Below are 24,886 nucleotides of genomic sequence, written 5' to 3' on the forward strand. Positions count from 1 at the left end.
CTTTCATGCCGCCCTGCCTGCTGGAAATGATCTCCTATTTCTTTTGAGTCACACACCTTTCATTACCTCCTTCCACATCTTTATTTAAAAGCCATTTCTTCAGCAACAATTTCCAGTTATGCTGTCCCCACTGGTGAGTCTTCATCTCAATGCCACTGGCCAGAGAGGACCTAAATTTAACCATCTGGGCACAGTATTCACTCACGCTTTTGCTTGAGGCTTGATAGCTGTCAAATGGGCATCTCATTTGACATCTTAGTTAGGTAAGACCTAGGTAATATTATCCTTGTGTCAGTGTTCTGTTATGGCAGGGAGCAGCTGCAGATTTGGGGAGTGTTCTTGCAGCAGGCAGGTGTTTGCCATATGATGCTTAACTTTTATTTATAAGCATTCCTAGTAGTTCAGACAATGGGAACTTTTTTCTTATTGGTGTTAAAACATTGACAGTACTCCTAAAGATCTCCACAAACAGAAAAAACCCTCAAAATTTAGCCATTAGCACAAGCTTGTGAGCTTGTTTTAATTCATTGTGTACCACAATTGAAAATGTTGTTGATTATGACTAGTCCCAGACTGGACTTAAATATCTTGGTGACAGAATGCTACCTTTTCTCCTGCTTATGCTGTTAATGGCAGAGAAGCCTGCTCTGGCTTTGGAGTCAGAAGACTGAAGTCCACAAGAGGATTTTCCTGCAAAGGACCTTCCTCTTCAGAACCAAACTTCAGTCTCTTTGCCTTCAGGATCAGTTTCAGGCACATTCAGTTTAAGGCACATAATCGTCTTGGTCAAAAGCTGATTTTCTCATTTTGACAGATAATATGCTTCTGCAACTCATTTACCAACATGCCAGGGAACTACAAAGGTGTTTGTGTTCTGGCTGCACTTACACACATCATAAACTTTACCAGCACGTTCTAACATAAGAAGTGGTGCCCTACTGTTTTTGTTCAATGTTTTTTTCAATCTAAGTGCTTTTCCTCATCTACATGTCTTTCAGAAGAAGGCTGGAACTGGTCATTTGTCCTACCTTTTAGTAATACACAATCCTCATTAAAGTCATGTGTCTTTCTTCCTAGTGCAAACTGGGAGGCATCTACTGCCCCACCATCTTTCTTAAAATGGCAAAAGCAGCTGGATCTAATAGCCTTCTGCAGGCAACATGGTGTTTGGGATGTGCACAGAGCTGTTTATGCTATCCATTTTATGGGCTTTCACTGGTTAAATTACAGTGAATACAGAGCAGTAGATTCTGTGAACCACTAGCAGATGTTCGCTGTGCTAGTTTTGTGAGTCTTGTAAAACAGCAGGAACAGACTATGTGCAAAACAATTTTTTGTGATTTTGCCATCTCACACTGTTCTCACAGCACTGGCTCACTAATGATAGGGTAATGCTTGGGAGGTAAGCTTTGATTGTGGAGTAGCTGCTGTTGGGATCTTCAGAAAGCCAGACCTGTAAAGTGTAGTTTGTTTTCAAAAGCCTGTGGCTGAGACAGCTGGCTTACACTGGAAATATGTAGTCATTTATAGTACATTCAAATGCTTGACCTCTTGTTCAGGTATTAGGTGTTATTACAAGGATGCTGAAGGTTTAAACTCTCTCAAAATTTGTTTTCTTCAGATGTAAGCTGTGATAGCTTTGTGTGAAACGGTAATTTGGATGACATTATAATGTTAGCATGATTTCTTTGATTTTTGTGATTTTTTCAGCATTTCTTGTTCAGAGAAGAAAATGATCAAAGAACAGTTTCACGTAAAAAGCAAGAGTAATAGAAATTGTACATTTCAAATATCTTTTTCAAATAATTAATTTGAACCTGGCCCAAGTGCATCAATGTGGTAATTTACTGTCCACTCCTGAGCCAACAAATCACTTGGTCGAAATGTCAAATACATGTGGGCAGAGGAAGAGATCTTTAATACCGAATCAGCCTTGCTCTGTATCTTGCACTTTTTAATTTGCAAGGGACCTGTCTCTGACTTGGGCCTGTTGCAGCAATAACACTTGTGAATCTGCAGATTCCTTATTATTTCCAGAAGCTGAGGTTCAAAGGTGGGGAGTATGAGAAAGTTCACATCAGCATTATTTCCTGCTCTTCTTGTTTTGGGCAAAAATGAAATCCCATTGCCATAAATACACAATTATTACTACTTTGCATAACAATGACATAGTTATGTTTTCCTGGAATCTAATCAGGAGTAAATATTCTATACATTTTACAGATAAAGGCTACAGCAGCGTTCTGTTTATTCAACTGCAGACAGAAATTCTGGGGATGAAAAATTCTAGACAGCATCTCTGTCCTCCTGATGTCAGCCAGCTGTGTGAAGGAGAACTGTCTCCATAGTGAGATGTCAGACTTACCCCCAGAGTGATGTCACCAATATTTGTGTTTTCTTTACAGGTTGATGACCAAATGAAGCTGCTTCAGAACTGCTGGAGCGAACTCTTAATTCTAGATCACATTTACCGGCAAGTGGTACATGGGAAAGAAGGCTCCATCCTTCTGGTTACCGGGCAACAGGTGAGTATGTGGTCTGAGAGAAAGAGTCATGTCTTGTTTCTAGAATAGTTTTCAAAATAGCAGAGTTTAACTAGGTCAGAAGCACTCCTGTGTTCTCAGAGGTCCGCCACAAATACTGTAGGTAAAATCACTTGTGCACTCTGTTTCTAGTCTGCTGATTACAGATAAACCTAAAAAAGCAGATATAATCATAAGCACTTTGCTTTTCAAATACTTCAGTAATTGAAAAATAGCAGATGAGAAGTGTTTCTCAAGAAGTAATATTTCCTTAGGGCTAAAATGGTTTCTGACAACAACACTCTCAAACTTAATGCTTTAGGTTTAAGCAAGTATAGCTTTTCTTCCCTTCAGAATTGTGATTTACTGAAAAAAAGCCCAAGCTGGGCCAGAAATCTATAGAAGCTGCTGCTTACTACCTCAGAAATACCCTGCTTTTAGGGACATATGCACATGTATGAGAAACTGGGCAGCTGAGACATCTAATCCCAGGAAAATGATTCTGTCCATAGGCTATAAAAGCAGGTATTGTCTCAGAAACTGTCTCAGGGTATGCACCCTGCAGTTTCTGCACAGCTATCCAGGGGTTAATTTTCTTCATGTGTCACATACAAGGATCTCCCAAAATGCAAGAGCTCTAATGTAGCAAATACTAAGAAAACTGTGAGAAAACACAAAAGAAATAGAAAGTTTTTTCTTCATGCTTTCCAAAGCACAACAAACTTGACAGGAAAACAAGAACCTTATTCCTCAGATTGATATTCTGCTTTAACAGAAAAAAAAAAAATGAGAGTATCAAAGAAAAGCAAAGTGTGCCTGTACATTATGTTTCTGACTTGAAGTGAAAACAAATGATGGCTCTTTGGTATTTAAGTCGCTGCAAACTGAAGTGCCTCAATTTATACACACATGGGAAAGAGCTCCTTTTCCTGTGCTACACCATTTGTGTCTGCATGTTGTGGAATCTGCTTACAGCTTTAGCTATAATTTTAAAGCTGCAGCCATTTCTTAAGACTAAGAACAAGTGTTCGTAAGAATCAGAAGGACTCTGATTCTTCTGTTGGCATTTAGAATTAAGGGGTCTACAGTAGAAAAGAGAAATTATTGACTTGTTCAAGAAAGAATTTGGAAAACTCAAATTCTAGCTATGGAACTAACTCCTGGACTTCATGGAAAGTCACTAACCTACCTCAGATCTTGCTGTATTCCCTAATTATATTAGCAAAAGTTAGTTTAGTTGCATTACTCTTGATTTATATTGGTGCTATTGAGAAAATGATTCCCTTTCCATTTCATCCTCTGCAAAAGACAAGCAATTTTACTGGCTATTATTTAATTTACCACACAGGATGCTTGCTTGCTCCTGTGTTTATAAAGGTATAAGTATATTGACAGGTTTCTGTTCCTGAGAGAACTGATAAATTAGTGTCTCCTTTGTTATGTGATTAGCACTGTTTTAAAGGCACTGAGTGCCTAAGTCCCGCTGAAATCATTAGAGACATCTAACTACCCTTAAATTCTAGCCATTGTCCCCATTTTGCCATAGTAATAATTTTTACCTCATTAGCCACTTTTATCTTTTCTTGAAAATAAAAACCCCAGCTGCACATGATCTCAAGGCAAAACAGAGCGTTTCTTCACTGTTGGACAACAGGTAGCAGGATGCTTATTAAAAGTACTGCTTGCAAATCAGCAGCTGGATTGGGAAGCTGTGTATTTCCAGGCAGCCTCCAACTAGGTTAAAACCTGGCTATGTTGGAATGACTGCATCCATTTTTGTCCATGCTTGTAAACTAGTTTTAACACATCCTTCTTTAAACCAAATTTTTCCTTTCCTATGCTGAAGTTTGTAACTGAAGTTGGTGCAATCACCCCCAGAGTCCCCCATCACCCTCTTTACCTTCCTCTTTGCACTTAGGCTGAGAGGAGGAGCCATATCACTACAACAGCAACAAAAACTCTACAGTCAGTCCTTTTTCCCATTTCACAATTGCTAACAGCTGCAGAACCTACATGCAGAAACAGGGAGACACTAAACCTGAATTACAGAGTCTCTGGCTGCTGTTTCTGAAATCTGCCCATAATGGCCCTGTTTTGTCCCGATTTCACTCAGCCCTGGCCACTGGATCCCCAGAGAAAAGCCCGATTGGCTTCCAGGAGCGGGCGCTTGCCCCCACCATGCTGTGCATGGCACACGTCTCACAGAAAGGCTGCTGGTAGTCAAGGTGTTGCAGTGGTGCCAGTACATGACTTGTATGCAATTTCTCCATCAAAAGCATTTACTTTAAAACAGCATCTATTTAAATGATTTTCATGGATAAAAATCATTCCTTGAAGAACATTTTTTACTTAGATGGACAAGGCTGGGTGAGCTAAGCAGAAGTTTTAAAATATCTAGAATTGCCAGAGCCACAAATCTTAAAATCACAGCATAATCCAAGCTGGAAGGAATTTTAAGGAGTCACCAGTCCAACCCTCTGCTCAAAGCAGGTTTCTCAGGGCTTTGTCCAGTTGGGCTTTGAAAAAATCCAAGGACGGAAACTGCTAAACATCTGTGTACAGCCAGTACCACTGCCTGACAACTTCTATGGGGAGAAAGTTCTTCCTTAGTTCTCCTATGAACCCTTTATATTTTTTTCCAACTTACACCCCATGCTCATCACTCTCCTCCTCCTTGAGCCCTGATGCAACGCACAGAGCCCAGGAGATCTTGTTAGGAAAGACTGAGGCAAAGGTGGCACTGAGAACCTCAGCCTGGTCTGTGCTTGCTGCCACAAAATCACCATCTGAACCCAGCAGCATTCCCATTCCCACATTTTCCTGGTTTATTCCAGACTAGCAATTCGACATCCCTTGCAAGTTTCAACCACAGCTGAAAGCTTTTTTAACATTATCACTCCATGCCAGTGGACATGGACATGGATGGTACTTCCACATTACTTGTCCTGAGCCATTCCTGGCTTCAGCTGCTGTACGCTGCCTTTTCACATCCTTGCTCAGCAGTGATTTACTTTTTCAGATGAGTTGATCCAATACAACTGTCTCTTTCCCTAAGTGTCAAGATGGACCTACTTGGAAGCATTGACTCAGACTGTTGCATTCTTAGACACAACATCTGTTCAAATGTATTTATGAAAGGACTGTGTCTGTATCCTCTGTAAAAACTCTAAAATAATTCTGGGAAGCCACACTTCTAGACCTGAGCATTATGAGTCTTTGCTACTGCACCATTCCTGCATACTTTCTCATTGCTGTCCTGATCCTTTCAGTTCCCACAGAAGAGACAGGGAAAAACCATGCCACCATTTCATAAAAATTAGTTGATTAAGGTGTGAAAAGCACTCTGACACTTCTGATGAAAAGTGCTGTAGACATTTTTATTTCTGCTACCAACAAAGCACTATGAGTGAAATTACAGTCAATCATCTGGCTTTCAAAGATAATAACTTTAAATTGAGGGCCTGAGCTAGACTGCCAACTTTATTACCTGAGAGATCAAGATTATTGTCACAAGTTAGCATATTTAAGACCTGAGAAGCTTCACTCCTCACTTTCCTTAATATATCCCTCCATAAAAGCTACTCCTAAACACAGTCCTTTTTACAATCACCATCAAGGTGGAAGCTGTAAGGGGGGAATTTACCACCACTTAATTAGAACATACCTGCTGTTTCCACTTAGACTGCGCAGCCTCTGTTCCTCAGACACAAAAGCCAAACTTTATCCAGGTCCCCAGGGCCATACCACTGTCAGTTCTGTACTAGGTATATAAAATGGGCTAGCAGTTAGAACACTTGGTAATTTTCAAACACACTGGTTCAAAACCCATTACTTTAGGGCACTCCTATCACATTTCCATATATCTGCATTTCCCTCAAGCCACTGGTTCATGAGTTTTACCCAGAGTCAATCCACTGTTTCCACTTTGATGGGGAAAAAGTGCAGTCAGCAACAAAGCAGTAAGCTTTGGCCCTTGTACAAAAAGACACTGTGTTTTATTTTGTTACTTATTTGGGGTTTCATAAATTAAGCTCTTTTGTGTCTGTGTGTTTCAAGAAAGCACTTTTTTCACATCATTACAATTCCTCAGCAGTTCCTCAGAAACAAGTTCCTCCCTGTGCTGCACACTTCATTTTCTGCACTAAGTACTGCCCCTCAGCAGTTGCAATTACCATTTCAAAAGGAAATAAAGTAGCACAAACGCATTTTACAACTCTCAAAATTTCATAATAGAAAACAGCTAAGGAGTGATTTGCAATGTGGTGGTTAATTGTAAACCATTGCCAATACGCTCTCCACATGCTGAGTTTTGTAGGCTTGCCATGTGGCATGTAATTTTAACAGACCATTTCTAATTATAGAATTTTAATTCCTCCAACTTGAGCACTTTCCTCTTGTATCTTCTACAACAGCAATACACTGCCAGCTTCCAAGAGCCAGCACACATAAGATAGATACTAAAGCTCTGCACAGAATATCGTTGTTAGTGTATTTTCCTGCAACATTCAATGCACAATATGTGAATTGTAGCCTCATCTGCCCAGACAAAATCTGCTCCTTTTGTTCATACCTACATGGTACTCACTGTTGCCAAATATTCCCTCTGCTGAGCTTGGCCAAAGCCTTTCCAGTTAAAAAGGCCATCCAAAAATGTGTCTAAATCTCAGATTTTTTTTGAGATTATTGAAACTATTGATTTAGTTCAAGTCATCATGCAAATGCATCTTTACACCCAGATTTGTATTCTAAAGCATAGCACCAGAGAAAGAGCACGAGATCTTGATGGTGTTGCCAAGAAAGATCACCCTTGCAGAAGTACCACTGATGTACAGAAAGAACAAGAGTGTTAGAGGAGTGACTGCAAAGGACATACACAGGTCATAGGTATAGAAAGCTCATGGATATCTAGTGGAAACCTATTACTTCTTATGTTTTTGGAAATTAGTAAATATCTTTTTCCCATTAGATGTGTGGTGTAGTCAGTGAGATTTCATAGTTGTAGTGGGCACAAAAGAGGTATTTGCATTTTAGGGCCAAATCTAGAAGTCCTTACATCAGCAAAAAAACACAGGATTTGATTCAAGGTGGATACAAATGAGGTCAAGCAATCATTATTTTGCTGTTTAGTACAGTATTTGCTTTCTTGCACAGTTCCTTACTCTAGTGGTTTCTGCCTAAAGGAAAGTAAGGTTGTGCTAGTTGTTCAAAGTGCCTCATGCCTTATGAAGATATTATGCTGGCTGCTCCTTGGGGATGAACTAGACGTGCTCAGTTAAACTGGGTAAAACACATCAAAATTCAGTTATAACCATGAAGTGCCCTGAATTCAGGTTTGTCCAAATATTTGTTACATATTTTGAGCTTTTCAAGTAGCTATGAACATACCTGTGAACAACCTGATCCCAATTTACATGTGCTTTGCTGTGTTGCCATGAAACAATCATAGCACTATGCTTTAAAGTCTAAAATTCCAATTCCAGTAAAAATTTATGGAAAGAGCACCCAACATGAATCCTTGCACACCAGAATTCTTCCATTTCCCACATGCTAACTCTGTTGTGTTCATGGGAAACACATTTCTTTCGTATTTCCTACACATGGCTCCCATAAAGAAAACAAAAGTTATTTGCCTGGAGTCTGGCAGCATTTCTTCAAGCCTGTTAGTCCTCCAAACCAGTCCCATGCTAGTGAACTAACTTGTCAACATAAACTCACGTAAAATCCCATAGCTGATTTTAAGCTTGCCCAGCATGAAAGACAAGTTATTCAGAGACTCAAGCTGAAGAAAGAACATCAGTCTGTCCCACCTGCCTGTTGGAGTAGTGATAGTGATGGGATCCAAAGTCCAGTCTTGACTCCTCTGCAGTCATTGGTGGGAAAGGATTTAAACAGTACAGCAGAAATTTGTGTAAGGTAAGAGGGTAATAAGGGAGAATGAACTTAAATGGTTCAAAGCTCCTCATGAAGCAGTTTGAGTTAGCACAGCCTAGTGAGATGTTACCCAGATACTCACAAAAAAATATTTCCAGTGATGCTCTGTCTTCTGATGAAGTTACTGAATATCAAACTCAGCAGTGATTTCATATCACCTCATCTCTATATAAAAAACCCACAAAAGTACATAATAACACTTCGCTAAAGAAATGGATTCTATCATACTCTGAAGTACTTTGGAGTGTTACTATTTGCATATTATAGTTAATTATCAAGCACCATAACATCATCCTAGGGGAAAGGGCCACTGGCAACCTAATTCATTATCTTCTATTATTGTGTCTCACATTAAAATGACAAGCATCTTATGCTGCATAAGTCAATACAATTTTAATTAATATATCCAAACCTGATAACCAGCAGATACAAGCATATCTGTGGGTTTTGTCCATGCTGAAACCTCCTCAATTTTTGTACATAGGCACCTCTTCAAAATGTTTTCCATGTTTATTTGCTTAGAAACGTAACAGAAATACTGTTATTAATGCAAGAATTATATGAAAAGCTCAAAAAGAATTTAATAACCACTGCAGTTTCCACTGAAATATATATTATATATTTCCACTGAAATATATATTTCAGGAAACAGAGGAAAGGTTGCAATGGTAAATTAACTTGTTTGCTACATACTGAATGCATGCCTCTGAGATGAGACTCATCCACTCACAGAGCATCCACTCGAGCAGGGTCAGGACTCAAAGACCCAGGGCAGGTCCCTGTGGGCCACCCCGAGCTTTCAGTGCTGTTTGTAGCCAAGGAGGGAGTGTTGGCAAGCAGCTCCCCAGCAGCCAGAGGTGCTATACCCCGGAGAGCAGGAAGAGCAGGATGCTCCCTTTGCTGCAGCTGGGCATCCACTTCCCCTGCCTTCATACCCCAAATACACCGTAGTCTAATTTACTAAATTCAATATGAAATCAGTCTTTTATTAACTTGAACTGCCTTTGTCTGCTAGATTATACAGGTACTGAATAGAGCCACAGCAGAGACTTTATTCCTTACTTGTGCAATTCCTGTCTGGCTGAAAGGAATAGCATTCAGGGATAGTCAGTACCTGGCAACAGCCATCAACAAGTAAAATCACTCTAATCATATTATGGAGACTATTTCAAGCCTGCTGAAGCATTGAAAGGATTGGTGCAGTTCCGCACAATATTTCCCCATGATACCACAGTCATAGTCTAGAAATCAAACACTGCTTAATTTTAGAAGAAAAAAAGGAACTTAATTCCATGATTAAGTGTTAGACTGTTTTGTGAGCATAGAGAAGAGTTGATACCAGAAGCCATCACCTGATTTCACCAGAAAAATTACTATCTGAGCCCAGTAAAATCAGGGATTTGTCTTCAAAAATCATTAACTACCATGAAACACCATTTGCAAAACAAAAAAGCACAGGTGGTCCCTTTATTTTTGGCCATCAGCCACAGCATTTATTTAGCCCAGGGTACAGGAGGAATTCACACTTCTGCAGCCGTAACTTTAGCCCATCGTTTTACTTCCAAATTAGGTTATGTGGAATCTTTGACAAAGCTGCTGTTTTAAAAAATGCCAGACAACATCTTCACCATCAAAATCAATGTGAAATATAGTAGTATCAATTGGGATGCAAGAATAATTTTAGTTGTGGATTTGATTTTACCAAACGAAATCAATATACAATATGAAGTAAAATGTACAATATAAAGTAAACGCTAAGACTTCAGTATGCAATTAAGCATTTTGCACAAAAGCCAAGCTGGTTTAATCTTTGTCTTTTAGAAGCACTTTTAATCATGAATTGGAAGGTAAAAGAATTAATACACATTTTAGTATGAACTTCTGCATAAAGGACCAAGCAAGCAGAACAGAGTAGTCTTTAATGTGACCACTTTTTCAGAATAGACATTAACTGAGGCTTTTTCATGCACAGTTGCTTTTGTGTAAACTGATTGACACCTTTGGGGGTCGTCTTTCCACTGACTCATAATTTTGCTCACTCTTGAAAAAAGCCTTCTGCACACCTACTATTCTCTAGTTAAAGCTGAAAATTCAACTCATCATATTTACACAATTAAAAAAAAAATCCATTCTGCGTTGTTTTTAATTGCAAATCCTACTCAAGGGACCAATTCTCCTGCTTAGGAGGCAGCCCTGTGCCTTCTACTAGAGAACCAACTGCAGTCAATTATGGTAATGAAATGTCAATAAATATAAAAATTTAATACAGCCTGTTCCTGGTGAGTGGCAGATGAGGACTTGCCTCCCAGACAAATTTGCTGGTGCTGCAAATATTAAATGCACCTGAAAGAGGAGCAGGTTGCCTGAGAGCTCTCCAGTAGAGGGATGCTGGGAGATCCAGGCATCTACTGGGTTTTTCCATTATGGCATAATCACTGCACTAAGGCCACTGATATTCTTGACATTCAGACATCTTAACTTCTTATTATGAAGTCAGTAGCATATTTTCCCCACAAATTGGAAGCTCAGTAAGGGATTTTGAGCTTTTTTCTCCCGTCTTAACAATTACAAAAGGGAAATTAAGTTATAAAATTTCATATTTATATGTGACCAGTTTCTCAACACAAAGTAGTTGAATCATGTCACTACATTAAACTGATCTTTGAGTAAAAATTATTTGAGCTATGTTACTTTATTTTCTCTTATTATTTATATAAGTATATATACATAAAGAAATATGCATAAATGCATCTATAGAAAGAGTAAATAAGAGATTAACTAGAAAGTAGTTTTTGAAAGATGGATTGGCTGGGGTTTCCAAAGATCAGATCCTAGTTTTGTCACAGATTTCTTCAGCCCTGAGTAAGCAACTTAATTTCAAGTTTCCCCAGGTGTGAGAGAGAGCAATAAAACCTGCCTCACAGGATGCTTCAGCATAATCCATTGATTTAATTGAAACATGAGCTCAACTCTAACTGCTCCAATGCTGCAAAGTGTTGTTATTCTTAACCTCCATACAAAAAGTGTAACTTCATGTTTTTTGTGCAGCTGTGTCCAGACAGTTTCTTGGGAGCAACAAGAGTATGTATAAATGAAATCTCGTAATAAGAGTCAGTAACTTATTGATTATATTAAGGTCATTACCAGAAAAGTGCATTTTAGTTTCTTTTAGTCATCTTTCATATCTTTCCTTGCTGAAATTTTGTCAGGTTAAAAGTATTTCAAGGTTTTTTTTTCTTGTTTTACTGCTGTTTATACTTGAGCAAAATCAATTCAATAGTTTTAAAATAAAAAAAAAATCAAAATACATGTTCCTTAGCATTTTTTTTTTCTTTAAATCCCAGATTTCAAGGAATAAGGGCCTGGAAAAACAAAATTTTGCAGTATTGGTGTGTTTCCTGTGGTGATACCTGTCCATTCTTTATTAACTACTTTATTATGGGAAACCTTAGAGATGAGCTAAGAGCACTGATACCATTAAACAAATCACCTACCCAAAGCAAGCACTTACCATTGTGCTTAGTCTTGATTTACAGCCAGACTTCACTTAGATGAAGCATGATTAGCAATTTTCCTGTCGTTCTGCAACTCCTAAAAGAGAAAGGTCTTGGCAATATTAGAGCACCCAGGCTAGAAAAGGCATTTTAAAAATGTGTCACTGACCCATTTAGGTCTCAGCCAGTTGGCCAGGAGTGGTCCTTGAGGGGAGCAAGCAGCACACCAGGCCATTTCCATGGGACAGTGGCACTTGCAGGGGATGTGGGGCACTCTGGTGAAAAGTGGGCTGAGCATTTCAGCTGAGGCTGTTGCTCAGGTCACCGCAGTTCTGATACAGCAGTTCCACCCTGCTCCATGCCAAGCCATTGCCCTGCCCTGGAGCCAGCCCACCCCAGCCCCTCCCTTCACCTTCCCATCACGGCGTTCCCGCAGGCTGTGGTACCCTTCTCCGCTGGTCACCATCCCGTGACAAAGCGGGCACACCTTCAGAGTGGCAGGGGCTGGCACAGCCACCTGCATGGAAACAACCCCGCAACGGGACTGGCATCAGCCAGAACAGCTTCAGCATGCTGGGCTTGGGGAGGGTGCCTGAGGTTCAAGGACTGCCCAAGGATGAGTCAGAAGTAACAGGCTTTAAGTATCCTGTGCTTGTGGCTATTCCCTTTTTAATAAGTCTGTTAACTGCAGCTCTCCGTTGGATCTCTGTATGCAAGGAAAGGTCCGAGGCAGGTCAGCCTGCCCCGAGAACAAGGGGCAGCATGACAAGGGCAGCAGGCCGCAGAGCAGCCCCGCTGGTTTCCCTCCCCAGGGGAAGGAGCTCTGTGTGCTGCAGTCACTGCTGGGGACAATGCGAGGGCAGCTGGGCTGCCACACACCTGCCACCCCTCCTTCCCCTGCAGGGCAGCCCTTGCCAGAACAAGTGAGTTCCAAGCAGCTCCAACAAATACAGGGATTTTGTGTAGCTGAGGAGAACAGAAACCACCCAAACAATACCTCTGTTTCCTGTGGGAATACACCGACATTTCTGGGCTTGAATAGATGTTTCTGGCCAAGTTATGGACACAGGACTGTTTCCCATGAATATTGTGGTGTGCCTCTGGAGCAATACAGTCAGGGTAGGCACGAAGCTCACTCCATCAGTCGTTCTTTGCAGGATCATATGATTACAATGAGAACAGGAGACACCAAATGAATAAAACAGACTGAGATGTGGACAGCTACCAGTGTCATAAGCAGCTCTCATATTTAAAGCTTCTTTAAAAAGCTAATACAGACAAACCAGCATTCACAGTGATGTCACGTACCATTAAGATATATGGTTTAATGTTATTTTCAATATATACCATTGGGTTAAAATTGGTTTATATATAAAATCATCTTGACTTGGTAACATCATTAAATTGAGAATCATTTCTATATCCAGGAGTATCCTGGTTGTATATTATTGTTTGAAACATCCTAAAGTGTGGGGGTGACAACCAGATAGGAATACAATTCTCTTTTACAGGTGGATTATTCCGTAATAGCATCCCAAGCTGGAGCCACCCTCAACAATCTTATGAGCCATGCACAAGACCTGGTAGCAAAGCTTCGTTCCCTGCAGTTTGACCTACGAGAATTTGTCTGTCTCAAATTCCTGGTGCTGTTTAGTTTAGGTAGGTACATGCTAATCTTCATAATTATTGTTTTTTCTAAAACCACTGAAAATATTATGCTTTTCTTCAATTTTCTTGAAACACATGATTTTGAAATATGTTTAAAGAGATTCACAGTAATCTGAGAATAATTTTTAATTATCAGTTGCAGGGAAATTATGTATAAGGATTAAAAGTGCATTTCAATGGAAATGACTCCTAAAACCTATGGAATTTAATGCAGTATTATAAACCTTCTGTATTTTGGTATGTGATTACTGAATTTTCCAGAACGGGAATAAAATTCTATTAGACATCCTAGAGAACAGTGGAAAGTACAGATTGCCATGTTCTTCTATGATATTGAATACAGTTATGTAAAGCAGATGGAGAGGGGATATGGTTGAAATTTCCCTCTTATTGAAAGGCATCTGTGGTAAGTATAAACAATCTTCTTTGCATATGATGGCTGTCACATTGTAACTCATAAATCAGGAATGTATCTCATAGTTTTTCAAAAGTGAAAGGAACTCCTGAAGTGCAAATTAATGATAATAGCTTTAGGACAGATCTGGCTAGGAAATACCCTTTAAAGGGAAGATTGTGTAGTACTAGTGGAGAGGACAGAATGGGAAAGATACCTATGCAAGACAAATTAGTTAAACCAGTGCCCTCCAATAAGTCAGTCAAGAAAAATCACTGGTGCCAAGAATAAAAAAGATCTTAGGGAGATGGATTCCTATTGACTTCATGGGAAGAGATTTTTTCTGCCTGTCCTCTGTTTCAGGTTTGCACTTTGTTGTAAAGCTGGTCTAAATGAACTTTGCCCAAGTGAATTTTTTTTTTGGCAGACAGTTGAAAGGAGAGACTTAGAAACATAAATAAGGTCAGACCCAGCCATACCCCCATAGCAAAACCTCCTGTTTTACTGAAAAGGTGTTTTTGTCTATAAAGAGGGTGAACAGATGAGCCAAGGACAACAATGAAATAGGTATCAGCAGTGGTGACATTTAGTATTGCTTTCCTTTAATTTTCAGTTTTTAAAAAATCTGTAGAGCAATAAAATTCTAAAAATAAATTATTGTAATACAGTTGCAAGTATACTAAAAGTGACAGTTTTGATCACACTGTAGACCTCAATTACTTAAATATGTCCCTCCTAGGTGTTATGGAATTTGAACCTGCTTGAGAAAATTTTAGACAAAGGTCCCTTTAAATGCAGGGAACATAAAAGACCAATACTTCAGAGGTACAGGACACAGAACATGCAGAAGATATAAAAGAATTATTTTACAAATTAGAATGATGCTAACAGAATTGATCGTTCTGAGGTATGTCCGTTTTGAACCCCAGGAAGAGATGATGGATTTCCTTGGTACCTATTAACACTTTGTATTCAGGGCTTCATTGCTTGAACATCTTAGATTCAGAGGAGCAAAAGCAAACCATCTGTTGCAGAAATTATGTTTTATGAATTAATCTGATGGATAACAAGAATTCATATTTCCTAATTCCTAATAAGTAGGTTTTTCAGTCATTATACAGTGGCACAAATAGAGCCTGTAGCTTTCTTCTGATAAAATATTTAGAGAATTCAGGTCAGTTCAGAAACATTTTAAATTAGCTGAATAAGTGAAGTACATTCAGAAAATTCTCCCATTTAGGTGGCTTTTTATTTAATGATTTTCATCAGCTGTTCTAGTACTTTGCACTGATTTAGGAATCATTCTCTAGCTCTTCTAACTCTGCCAGGTACTGTGCTCACCTTCTTGGCAGGAATAACCTGCCAATATGTACCAAGCCAGGTTACCCAGTTTTTCCCTCATTTATGCTACTATAAAAAGAGCTGATTTTGTTGCTAACAGGAACATCACTCGCATATAAAAGTGATGTAGCTAAGACAGGTTCGACACCTTTGAAATCGATTAGTTCATTATTTAGCCTACTGCAGAACTCCATTTGCTAATAGTCAGATCTAGATGTTACTCTGCAAAGAGTAAAATGTAAACATGTTACCACTTGACCCACAGGACAGAGGCAAATATTTAACAAGAATGATGACAAGATTGAAATGAAAAACACAGACACCCTTTCCAGCTAAGCACTTCAGTTTGTGCCCAAAAGAATGAATGAATCATGTAGCTGAAATTAATAAGACACCTCACAGCCTAAGAGCAAGTCAGGTTTAGAAGACGTTGAAGTGTCTAACGATGCTGGTAGGCATTGAGCAGGGCTGTCAGAAATAGCTAAGCATCAAATTCTACATAAATAACTGGGAGCAATATTGTACCTAAGTATCTAGGTGCATTTTGCACATATCTACATCTCAGGCATCTCAGCAGAAAACTGGTCTTAATGCCAATAATACATTGCTTAATAAAAAAAAAAAAATTTCAAAAATCTCAGCTGTTGACAACCTGGCCCTGTAATGTTTAATGGAATAAAAAGTGCTTCAAGGTACACCCTTTTTACATTTCTGAGGATATTCGTATGAGTGTTAACCAAACCAACAAAACCTTTTACTATTGTTCTTTAGTCCAGTGCTTGATTAAAAAACAGATGTCTAATATAAAGCCTCTCAAAGCTAATATGAAGTCAATAATCCACAGAATTAATTTATTGAGAAGAAGCTGTTTGTTTTTTTATAGCTGTATATGAGACTGCCTTGTAAAGCTGTTTGTTATTCATGGCTGTATTGTCCTGTCTGTCTCTCCACAAGACATCCATCTCCTTTAGGGCAAAGAACTTGGTCTCTGCCTTTTTTCCTAACATTTCAGAAGTGATTATCTTAGTAAACTAACAGTAAAACCATAATCAAAACCCAAAGCACTTAGGATAATTTTTCAAAATAGAATTAAATCACACCAGTTTTGCTTGCTAGATCTTAAATGAAAGATGTAATTGTTTGTTATCTACTCATGAGGAGTTCCTTAGGGTTTATACAGGAAAATTCTTTTGATTTTTGGCAGCATTAAAGATGCTGCTGAGGCTTAGCCAGATGCATATTAACTGTGGCTGTTGTGGCTGGCAGTGCACAACTCCTCCTGCAGTCAAACTGCACAGCCCCAGCTCAGTGAGTGGGACCCCAGGCACAGCCGCTCGGCTCCTTTCTCCAGGGGCCACCTGCTCCGTCTGGTACCCTCTGAGCAGCACTGCCAACTACATTATGGTACAGTTGACTCAGCAATTATTCAGTAAGTCAGAATAGTTTGGTAAATACTCTCTTGAGTGTGATGTCTCGTTAGCTATAGAATAGTTATATATGGAGAGTTACATAATTTTTCAATTCCCTCTCTCAGTTGTAAAAAGCAAATGTTTTTACAGGTAGGTAGTTCTTACCTCTCTGTAAACAAAAGTCTTTCATTGCAGTTATCCTTGCCAACCCTTCTTTGACTGATATTTACAATATATTTGCAAACCCCAAAACATGTCTGTTTTCTGGGGCATCATTTCTCTGATTTCACATATAGAGATATTCTCCTCTTAATACCACCTAAGGGAGGGAAGATAATCAATATGTCAAACCACAATTTAACTCAGGTATGTCAGCCAATTTTTTTTCCAATCTAAAGATAGGTAGATAAAAAAAACCCCAGTAGCTCAAGAGATATGTGAGTATGGATTTCTTGGCTTCTCAGTTGCATTTGACAGGTTTCCTCCAACAAAGAACCAACACGGATACAATAACACAGCAACTGTAATCACACAGTTGATGGAAAGTTAGTGGCCAGGCACAAATTGCAAAAATGGGAAAGAATAAAGAAATCTTTGACTGACTTGAGTGTTAAACCTACTTTTAACACTGCTCGATGAACTCATGTCCAACACATGGAATGAGAACATCTGAGAAAGATGCTGATCACACAGTTCTGTAACTGTTTATCAGATTTACCACCAAATATAATAAACATCTCTAGCTTTCTAAAAGTTGGCTAGATTGAGGGTAATGTGAATTCTTTACCCTAATCCCAGAGTAAAAATACACCTAATTTTTCTATAGCATGTAACCAGTACAGCCCACAGTACACATCATCAAAAAGCAGGCCAAAAACTAAATACAAATGATTTTTCTTTAATAACTGCTGGCTTGAATCAAGATACATTACATTTAGCCCACAGTACACATCATCAAAAAGCAGGCCAAAAACTAAATACAAATGATTTTTCTTTAATAACTGCTGGCTTGAATCAAGATACATTACATATAGAAAAAGCAAATGTGTCAGTTTATCAACCTCTGAATTTTCATTACCACATTTGACATTAGTTTGGAAACTCCCTTCTCTTGTTGTCATAGATCAGAATTAGAAATAAAACAAAACCGAACAACAAACTCCTCCACAATGGCTGTTGAATTCTCTAATTCTGGGGCTGAAATAGGCTCAGATTATCCACTGGGAGATGCAATTTTGACCTCATTAAAGCCAGGAAAAATTTCCCATTGTTTTTACTGAAGTCAAAATTTGCTTCCTATCACAGAACAAAGTTCAGATCATATTTGCAGCAATTACATTTGATAAATGACTAAATTTAAATTATGCTTGAAGAACTAAATGAGTGCCTTAAATGGGATATTTACTGTCATCTTCATTTTACCATCCAGTAGCTTTACAAAACAGTCACTTAACCTGAAATCAGCCTTTGTTTTCTCTTTATGAAAACTTCCCATTTGTCCTGCTAGTTTTTATTATGTGAACTCAGCAAGGATGATTTTTCAAACTCCCATCAGAGCAGTTTGTAAAGTGAAATGCCAATAGGAAAAAGTTAGACATCATTTGAGCCATGTCCAGGCACTTGTCGAGCTCTGGAGTTAAATGCTGGACTAGGCAGCAGCTGACTGGTTCTGCTCCCTTATCACTGTCAGGACACAGATAAATGTACTTCATTTGAGAAATGAAGGTTTTATCAATGGACAAATAATTGCAGAGCCACTATTGATCTCACATCCCACTTAACATGAAACAAGAGGGTCCAGTAAAAATAATAAACATTTAATTGTGGTGGACATCAAACAATGGGCTCTTGTTTAAGCGACAGAAAAAAACCCTAACAAAAAGAACTCAGTTTTTGAACAAACCACTGTCTTATTTAAGCAGAAAATTCAGCATAAATCCATCTAGATCTGCAACACTGTTCTCATTTCTGTTAAAATGAGAGGAATATTTGCAAGTTAAGAGGAATATTAGAAAATGAATCTTTCCTTGCTTTTAGTCTTGCTTTAGCTGAAACGGGAGGAGGTATTTGAAGTCCTAGGCCCCACCATTTGCACATATGGAAAAGAAATGAGCCTCTTAAGATCCTAATGCAGATGAAACAGGCTGAAATTCAGCATATTCAAGGCAGACTCTACCCCCAGCACTCACAAGACTGGAAGGAGTTTCCTTCAAACATGCACTTGGAGCAGAGCACAAAGCCTGCCTGTGCTCCACTTCACCTGGTGCCAGTAACTCACATCACTGCACTTACACAACAATCTGCAGCTGAAAAAAAAAAGCTACTGCACTTTTTAGTGTACTTCATGTAACATCATAGTTCTAGTCATTATTCTATTAGATTTACAGACCAGCAGAATCTCTGCCTCAGGGAACTTGCAACCTAAATACACAGAAAAGATTTAAAAATGCAGCAGCAAACTATGGTGAAACACAAGGCTGTAAATACTTTCACTTCTATAGCTTTTGCTGAGGGTTTAATGAGGGATATCATGTATGCAGATAGAAAAATTAAGACTATAAGCATCAACTGGAGGTAATATAACAGGGAATGTTGACTAAACTTTTGTAGTAATTATAATACTTAAGAGCACACAAACAAATATAATATCAGAATGAAATGAAGGAATTAGTGAGGCAGGAGGTTTTATCACACCAAAAGGAAAATGGGAAAGAAGACCAGAAAATTAGACAAGAGCCAATTTATGCAGGATTATAGATAACTAAGTGTACTATAGATACAAAGACATTACCTAGGAAATTTTGCATGTAGATTTTGATTGCAGATAAAGATGAAGTAGGTGCTGTGGGTTTGAAGTGTGAAGTATTACATGACACTCTTCCTTGGCAAGTCAACACAAGCCACTAATGGAGAACTTATCCAGGCATGGACTTGTCATTACAAATGTGTCCACTTCTCACTCACAGGAACAAACAGTAGTTAGGGTTTAATGCCATCTTCAAAGTGGTCACTCTCACTGTTTTTACTTTGGTGACTTTGTAAATATACAACTATTTTTATAGGTGGTTTAATATATGCTTTATTTATAACACACGTGTATAGTTGGGCTGTTATTATGAGGTGGTGTTATTAAACCCATTGGCAGTTTTCTTAGATTGATCCATTCTGTTACCCAAGGATACCTGTACAATTGCACCAGATAAACACCAGTAAAGCAGCAGTTGAGGGGTTCTGTACAGCATTCTGGCATGGCTTTCAGGCTTCCCCACCTTACATCTGAATTTAGAAAAATACTTACTGCAAACTTGTCAGATTCAGGCTGTCTCAACCCTAATGTCCAACTAGAGAATGCACTGGAGGCTAACACTGCCAAAGAAACACCTCCTAAACTTTATGTAATCAGTTGGAATTCAGGAAGGATCGATTAGTATTCAAGAGATGTGACTGCTCAATATTTATACCAGAGAGACTTGGCAGAAGCAAATAAAGGTACATAAAGCTGATGCTTGTCTTAATTAAGTGCAGTATAATAGGTGTTGGGGATATTTTTCTTAGTGATGAGAGCAGTTTAGCAATGACCAGATATAACTCATTCTGAAGTTCAGAGTTTAAAACTAATCAATATGTATTTATAACAAGGAAGGAACTAAATATAATTTATTATTAGCTGACAGCTGACTAATAGATAAAATCAAGATTTATTTAAGTACCTTTTTTCACATACTAATTTCTGACAAAAAAAAAAATGCTCCCTTGGATCCTTGATTGGTTTTTTGCAGTATTTCAAATAGACTTTTTGAAATTACTTTCTCATCTGCAAAGTGCCTGGGAGTGCACCCAAAGAACGGAGAATGAGACATCTAGCTAGGATGATCCTTTCACTGTGACAAACTTATCAATAGGAAATTTCTTAATTTTCTGATGAGGAATCCTTAACAGCAGGTGACATTTTTAAATGCTCATTTAAAGTATACAATCCCCATATGTGCTGATGAACAGGTGTCGACTGGCAGATAATGTGGAGGGATCACAGGCACAGTCCCAGCGCACCCAGTCCAGGCTTCCCTCAGATGTCACAACAAAAAGTTTTGCAAGGGAATATGAAGAAGGTGGATAAATAGATCTGGCACATTAAGAGTGAGAGGCAGAAAGGAGAAAGTGGAAAAGGACTTGGTCTGGAAAGGTGGTGGATGGGAAATGGAGATGGCATTCTGGGAAAGTCCAGGGCAGGAGACAACCTTGTGACACTGAATGACTGATGATAGGTAAGGCAAGGACTGGCACAAGGCTTGGAAGTGAATGTAGCAGGGCAAAGGAAAACTGCCAAGACAGGGAAGCAATGAGATAGGAAGAGTACCTTGGCAGCACCATTTGCTGAGGCCAAAGCATGAAATGCTGTGGCCCCTGAGATGTGATATGCTGAAGCAACGTGGTATTTGTTAAAAATTTAATCAACTAAACACCGTCCCCTGCGCACATCCCATGGAAGTCAGGGGGAACACATTTGCAGAATTAGCTCTGTAATATCAGTTTGGGATAAACTACATTAGAAATAACACTAATTTAGAGGTGAGGATCACTGTCTTTTGGAAGATCTCATCTCTGAATATAATGAAAGCTCTGCTTCTTTAAATCTGAAGTCAAGACGATGTTTCTCTAAATTATTATGATAGAGCTCAGTCAAAAGTTACAGACTTGATGCCCAAGTGCTGGATGGAAACTTAGGGCTTGCATTCAGCAGAAGACTGAAAGAGGCAACAATAATTATAGGGGTCCTTTCTTGTCCCTAAATTGTCAAGAAGTTGAAATTTATCATGCCTTCTAATTTCAAATTTTACAAGTATTTCTGCATTTGAAAAATCCAAATTTGATAACTTTTAATGTGAACAGTTACCAGCAGTATTTTATAGCCCCTCACTGCTCTGTGTTCCATATTGCCTTGGGAACTAGGGATCCATTTCTTACTAGAGATGATGAGGGCCAGCAGAACAGTTAAACAGCCAGTCTGCTCCTGGAACATTTAACTCTTCTCAGGATCTCAAGCGAGGCAGCCAGGCTACTCCACTCTGCCACTAGAAGAGCTATTCCACATTTCTACTCTAACCCTCTGGGAAAGTAAAGCAAATGAATATGAACAAAACCTCATTTCAGAATAATCTCATGAGGGATGTTCTCCTTTCATGGATGCAGCATTGCTCAACAGAGAAATCAACCCTTTTGTCTCCAATTCTGCTTCTCATTCCATTACTTTGAAGTCTCTAAAATGATATCTCAACTATGCAATCTGGTAAACAAAAACAATAGTTATCTATCTTTGTAAATAGTGGTGAAATCCAGAGTATTAAAGATACTATGTAGAGGCAGATGGGAACAACACTGTTTGAAATCCCTACAGATTTCATAACAAACACAGTTTTTAAAGGAATCTGATTTAAAATATCTTGATTGAATTTTGAGAAAATTTGATCCTTTCCTTTATAAATCCCTTAGCACGAAAGTAGTTCCTTGCTGTATTTTCAGGGCCTAAAACTTTGCAAAAAAATTTGACAATTCATCATTTGAAGGACTATTTTAGAAGTGCATTTAGCACATGCAGGAAAAAGTGGATTTTCTTTTGCCCTGGCTTTTATTTCATTATGGAGAAACAAAACAAAAAACATATTCATTTCGCTTAGCTGTCAAAACCCATAGCAAAGCCAAACAATTAGAAGTCAGTCCTTAAATGTCTTATAGATGCTAAATGATATATGGAGTGATGACTTTGATAAACAATGTTTTGCTCCTGAGAACACTTTTTCAGTGAGCTGACAGGTTTTGTGTCCATCCTCCTATGCAGGTTGCACACACGTGCAGGCAGCATGAAAGAAAGTAGGACAGTGTCTATCTTACAGGTATCTGTCTTAATGAAATCTACAATCAGTTGGGTTTGGGGGAAAAAGCACGTAATGTAAAAGGAATAAAATACAAATGCTGAGGTTATGAGGAACAATTCAGAATTAAACCAATATTTTTTAACAAATAAAATTTTAATCATTCATCTCAGCCCTTTGTGTAGGACTAGTGAATGATAAAATTCTTTCAGGAATCCCAGAGAAAGCCTTCTGTTTCAAGGCTGATTGAGTTTTTTGAATAAACTACACTAAATTATAGAGGAAAGTTAATAATTGCTGTTGATTTGTCCTGATTTTATTTCATTAAATGCAATGAATGCTGCAAATTCATACCTCATGTAACTGTTGAGTACAATGGCATTATTTGAGGCATGAATTTGATTCAATCTGATCATTACTTGGTTATGTTGTCTGACAGCTGCAAGCCATGGAAATAAGATTAACCATCTTCAGCAAGTACTTTTTCTTTTCATGTCATTTTATTCTAAAATGCATATTTAACAAGGTTTTGAAATAACAACAGGATTAGATGCTTTAGAGAAAATTAGGTCATATATTTGTTAGACACAAATCTTGCAAGTAATTAGAAACATGGGTATCAAGCAATATTTGTATTCTGTACTGTTGCCTTTGTGTGGAGACTGGGGATTTCAGAATAACCCAATCAGTGTGCTCTGCACTTTTCCCCTAATATGTTTGTAAGCTACTAGGAAGGCTGGCTTTTAAACACCTCCTGTAAGGGGGAAAAATTACCTGCACATAACCCACATTTATAGGTGTCTCTACTTTTGGAATACTTTTACAATTTCTTAACATTTTTACATGTGTAAGTTGCAAGTTGAATGTATTATATAGGTAACAAAGGAAATACAGTATTATATAGGATCTTTTTAGCTGCTGTTGGCAGAAATCTTTAACATCAGTGACTACTTTTGTTAGTCAAGTACCCAGCATAACTTAGGAATACATGGTTATATATTAAAATACAGTGAAGTGAATGAATATCCTAAATCTCGGAGCCACTAATACTACCCTATAGTCTTAATTTTAACATATTCTTAAATGTTTCACTGAATGAAGAACTTGATAAAGGAGTATAATGACTAAATTAACTTTGCAGTAACAGATAACTTACTAAATACTTTAAAAACCAGAATATATAGACTGAAAACTGCCTCATGTATTTCTAGTGAAAAAAACACATTGCAGATGCTCTTACCTGAAAGTTTATATATGGGTAAGTGTTGGCCATTTACTGGAGATGCACTGTAGACTATGGCAATTTTCCTTCTCTCTCTTACCCCTTTGCTGCTTGTGCAAGATTGAACATTGAAAGAGAAACAAAAGCAATGGCTGTCTCTGAGGGAATTAAAATAGAGAGGTGAAATTCTGTAAAGGAACAATGAAAAGAAATCACAGGTGATAAAAAGGATCTGCAAGAGTAATGAGAGAAGAGTGGCATAGAAGAGGATATCTGCACAGATCAGAAACCAGGAGTGATTGATGAAAACAAGGGACAGCAGTGGTGTGGATCAGAGGAACAGAGAGAGACTGGAGGGCTTGAGATAGGAGTCAAGAAAATAGGGGGGAAAGGCCAGGAAGGAAAGAGAAACCATGGAACTGTGATCAAAGCCAAGCCAGAGGTGGAAAGGGAGGAAACAAAAGCAAACAGGAATGAAACAATGAAGGAAAATCGAGAAACAAACTTTATGGCCCAGCCTTGAACACAGCTGGAATCTTGAACTGAGAGACAGAAGGGGACTGTGCAGAAACACTCCTTCCCAAGCTCACGGCTTGGAGTGTGTCCCAAATGACTTCTGCTGGCAGGAAAGGGGTGGGGGATGAAAAGTAAAATTCCTTAGGTTCTGGCAAAGCTGCTACCAAGACTGGATGAATCTCTCAAAGCAGGAGTTCCTAGTATTGCTCTGGTCCTGTGCAGAGCCTTTTAGCATGGGACAAACTGAAACAGCCCATGTGGCTTGCAAAAATTTGATTCACACATGGCCATCATCCTAAGGGCAGTTTAAGAGTCTTCTTTATAAGGTTATTGAAAGATTAATAAGGAAAATCCTACATTTAATATCAACTTCAATATTGGGAGGGTTTGATGTGTATTATATTACATAATACCTCTGCTTGTTAAGTGAAGGAAAGTCTCATCTCAGTAAAGAGAAAGATTTCAACATCAGAATGGGGAAGGACACTACAACAGCATCTTTCCTCCCCAACAGCTAAA

At 38.5% G+C, this 24,886-nt stretch overlaps 1 protein-coding gene across 3 annotated transcripts in view; it reads left to right on the top strand.

The window, feature by feature from the left end:
- NR5A2 (nuclear receptor subfamily 5 group A member 2) overlaps window positions 1–24,886 on the top strand; it is an 87,794-nt gene that overhangs the window by 46,664 nt on the left and 16,244 nt on the right. For all 3 annotated transcript variants that reach the window (XM_048313345.1, XM_048313347.1, XM_048313346.1), the window contains 2 exons: window positions 2,406–2,525; window positions 13,459–13,606. In XM_048313345.1, the coding sequence (XP_048169302.1) occupies window positions 2,406–2,525; window positions 13,459–13,606 (268 nt within the window). The remainder of the gene's footprint in view (window positions 1–2,405; window positions 2,526–13,458; window positions 13,607–24,886) is intronic.

This window comes from Corvus hawaiiensis, chromosome 9 (assembly GCF_020740725.1).
Source record: "Corvus hawaiiensis isolate bCorHaw1 chromosome 9, bCorHaw1.pri.cur, whole genome shotgun sequence".
In the NCBI taxonomy this organism is placed as follows: Eukaryota; Metazoa; Chordata; class Aves; order Passeriformes; family Corvidae; genus Corvus; species Corvus hawaiiensis.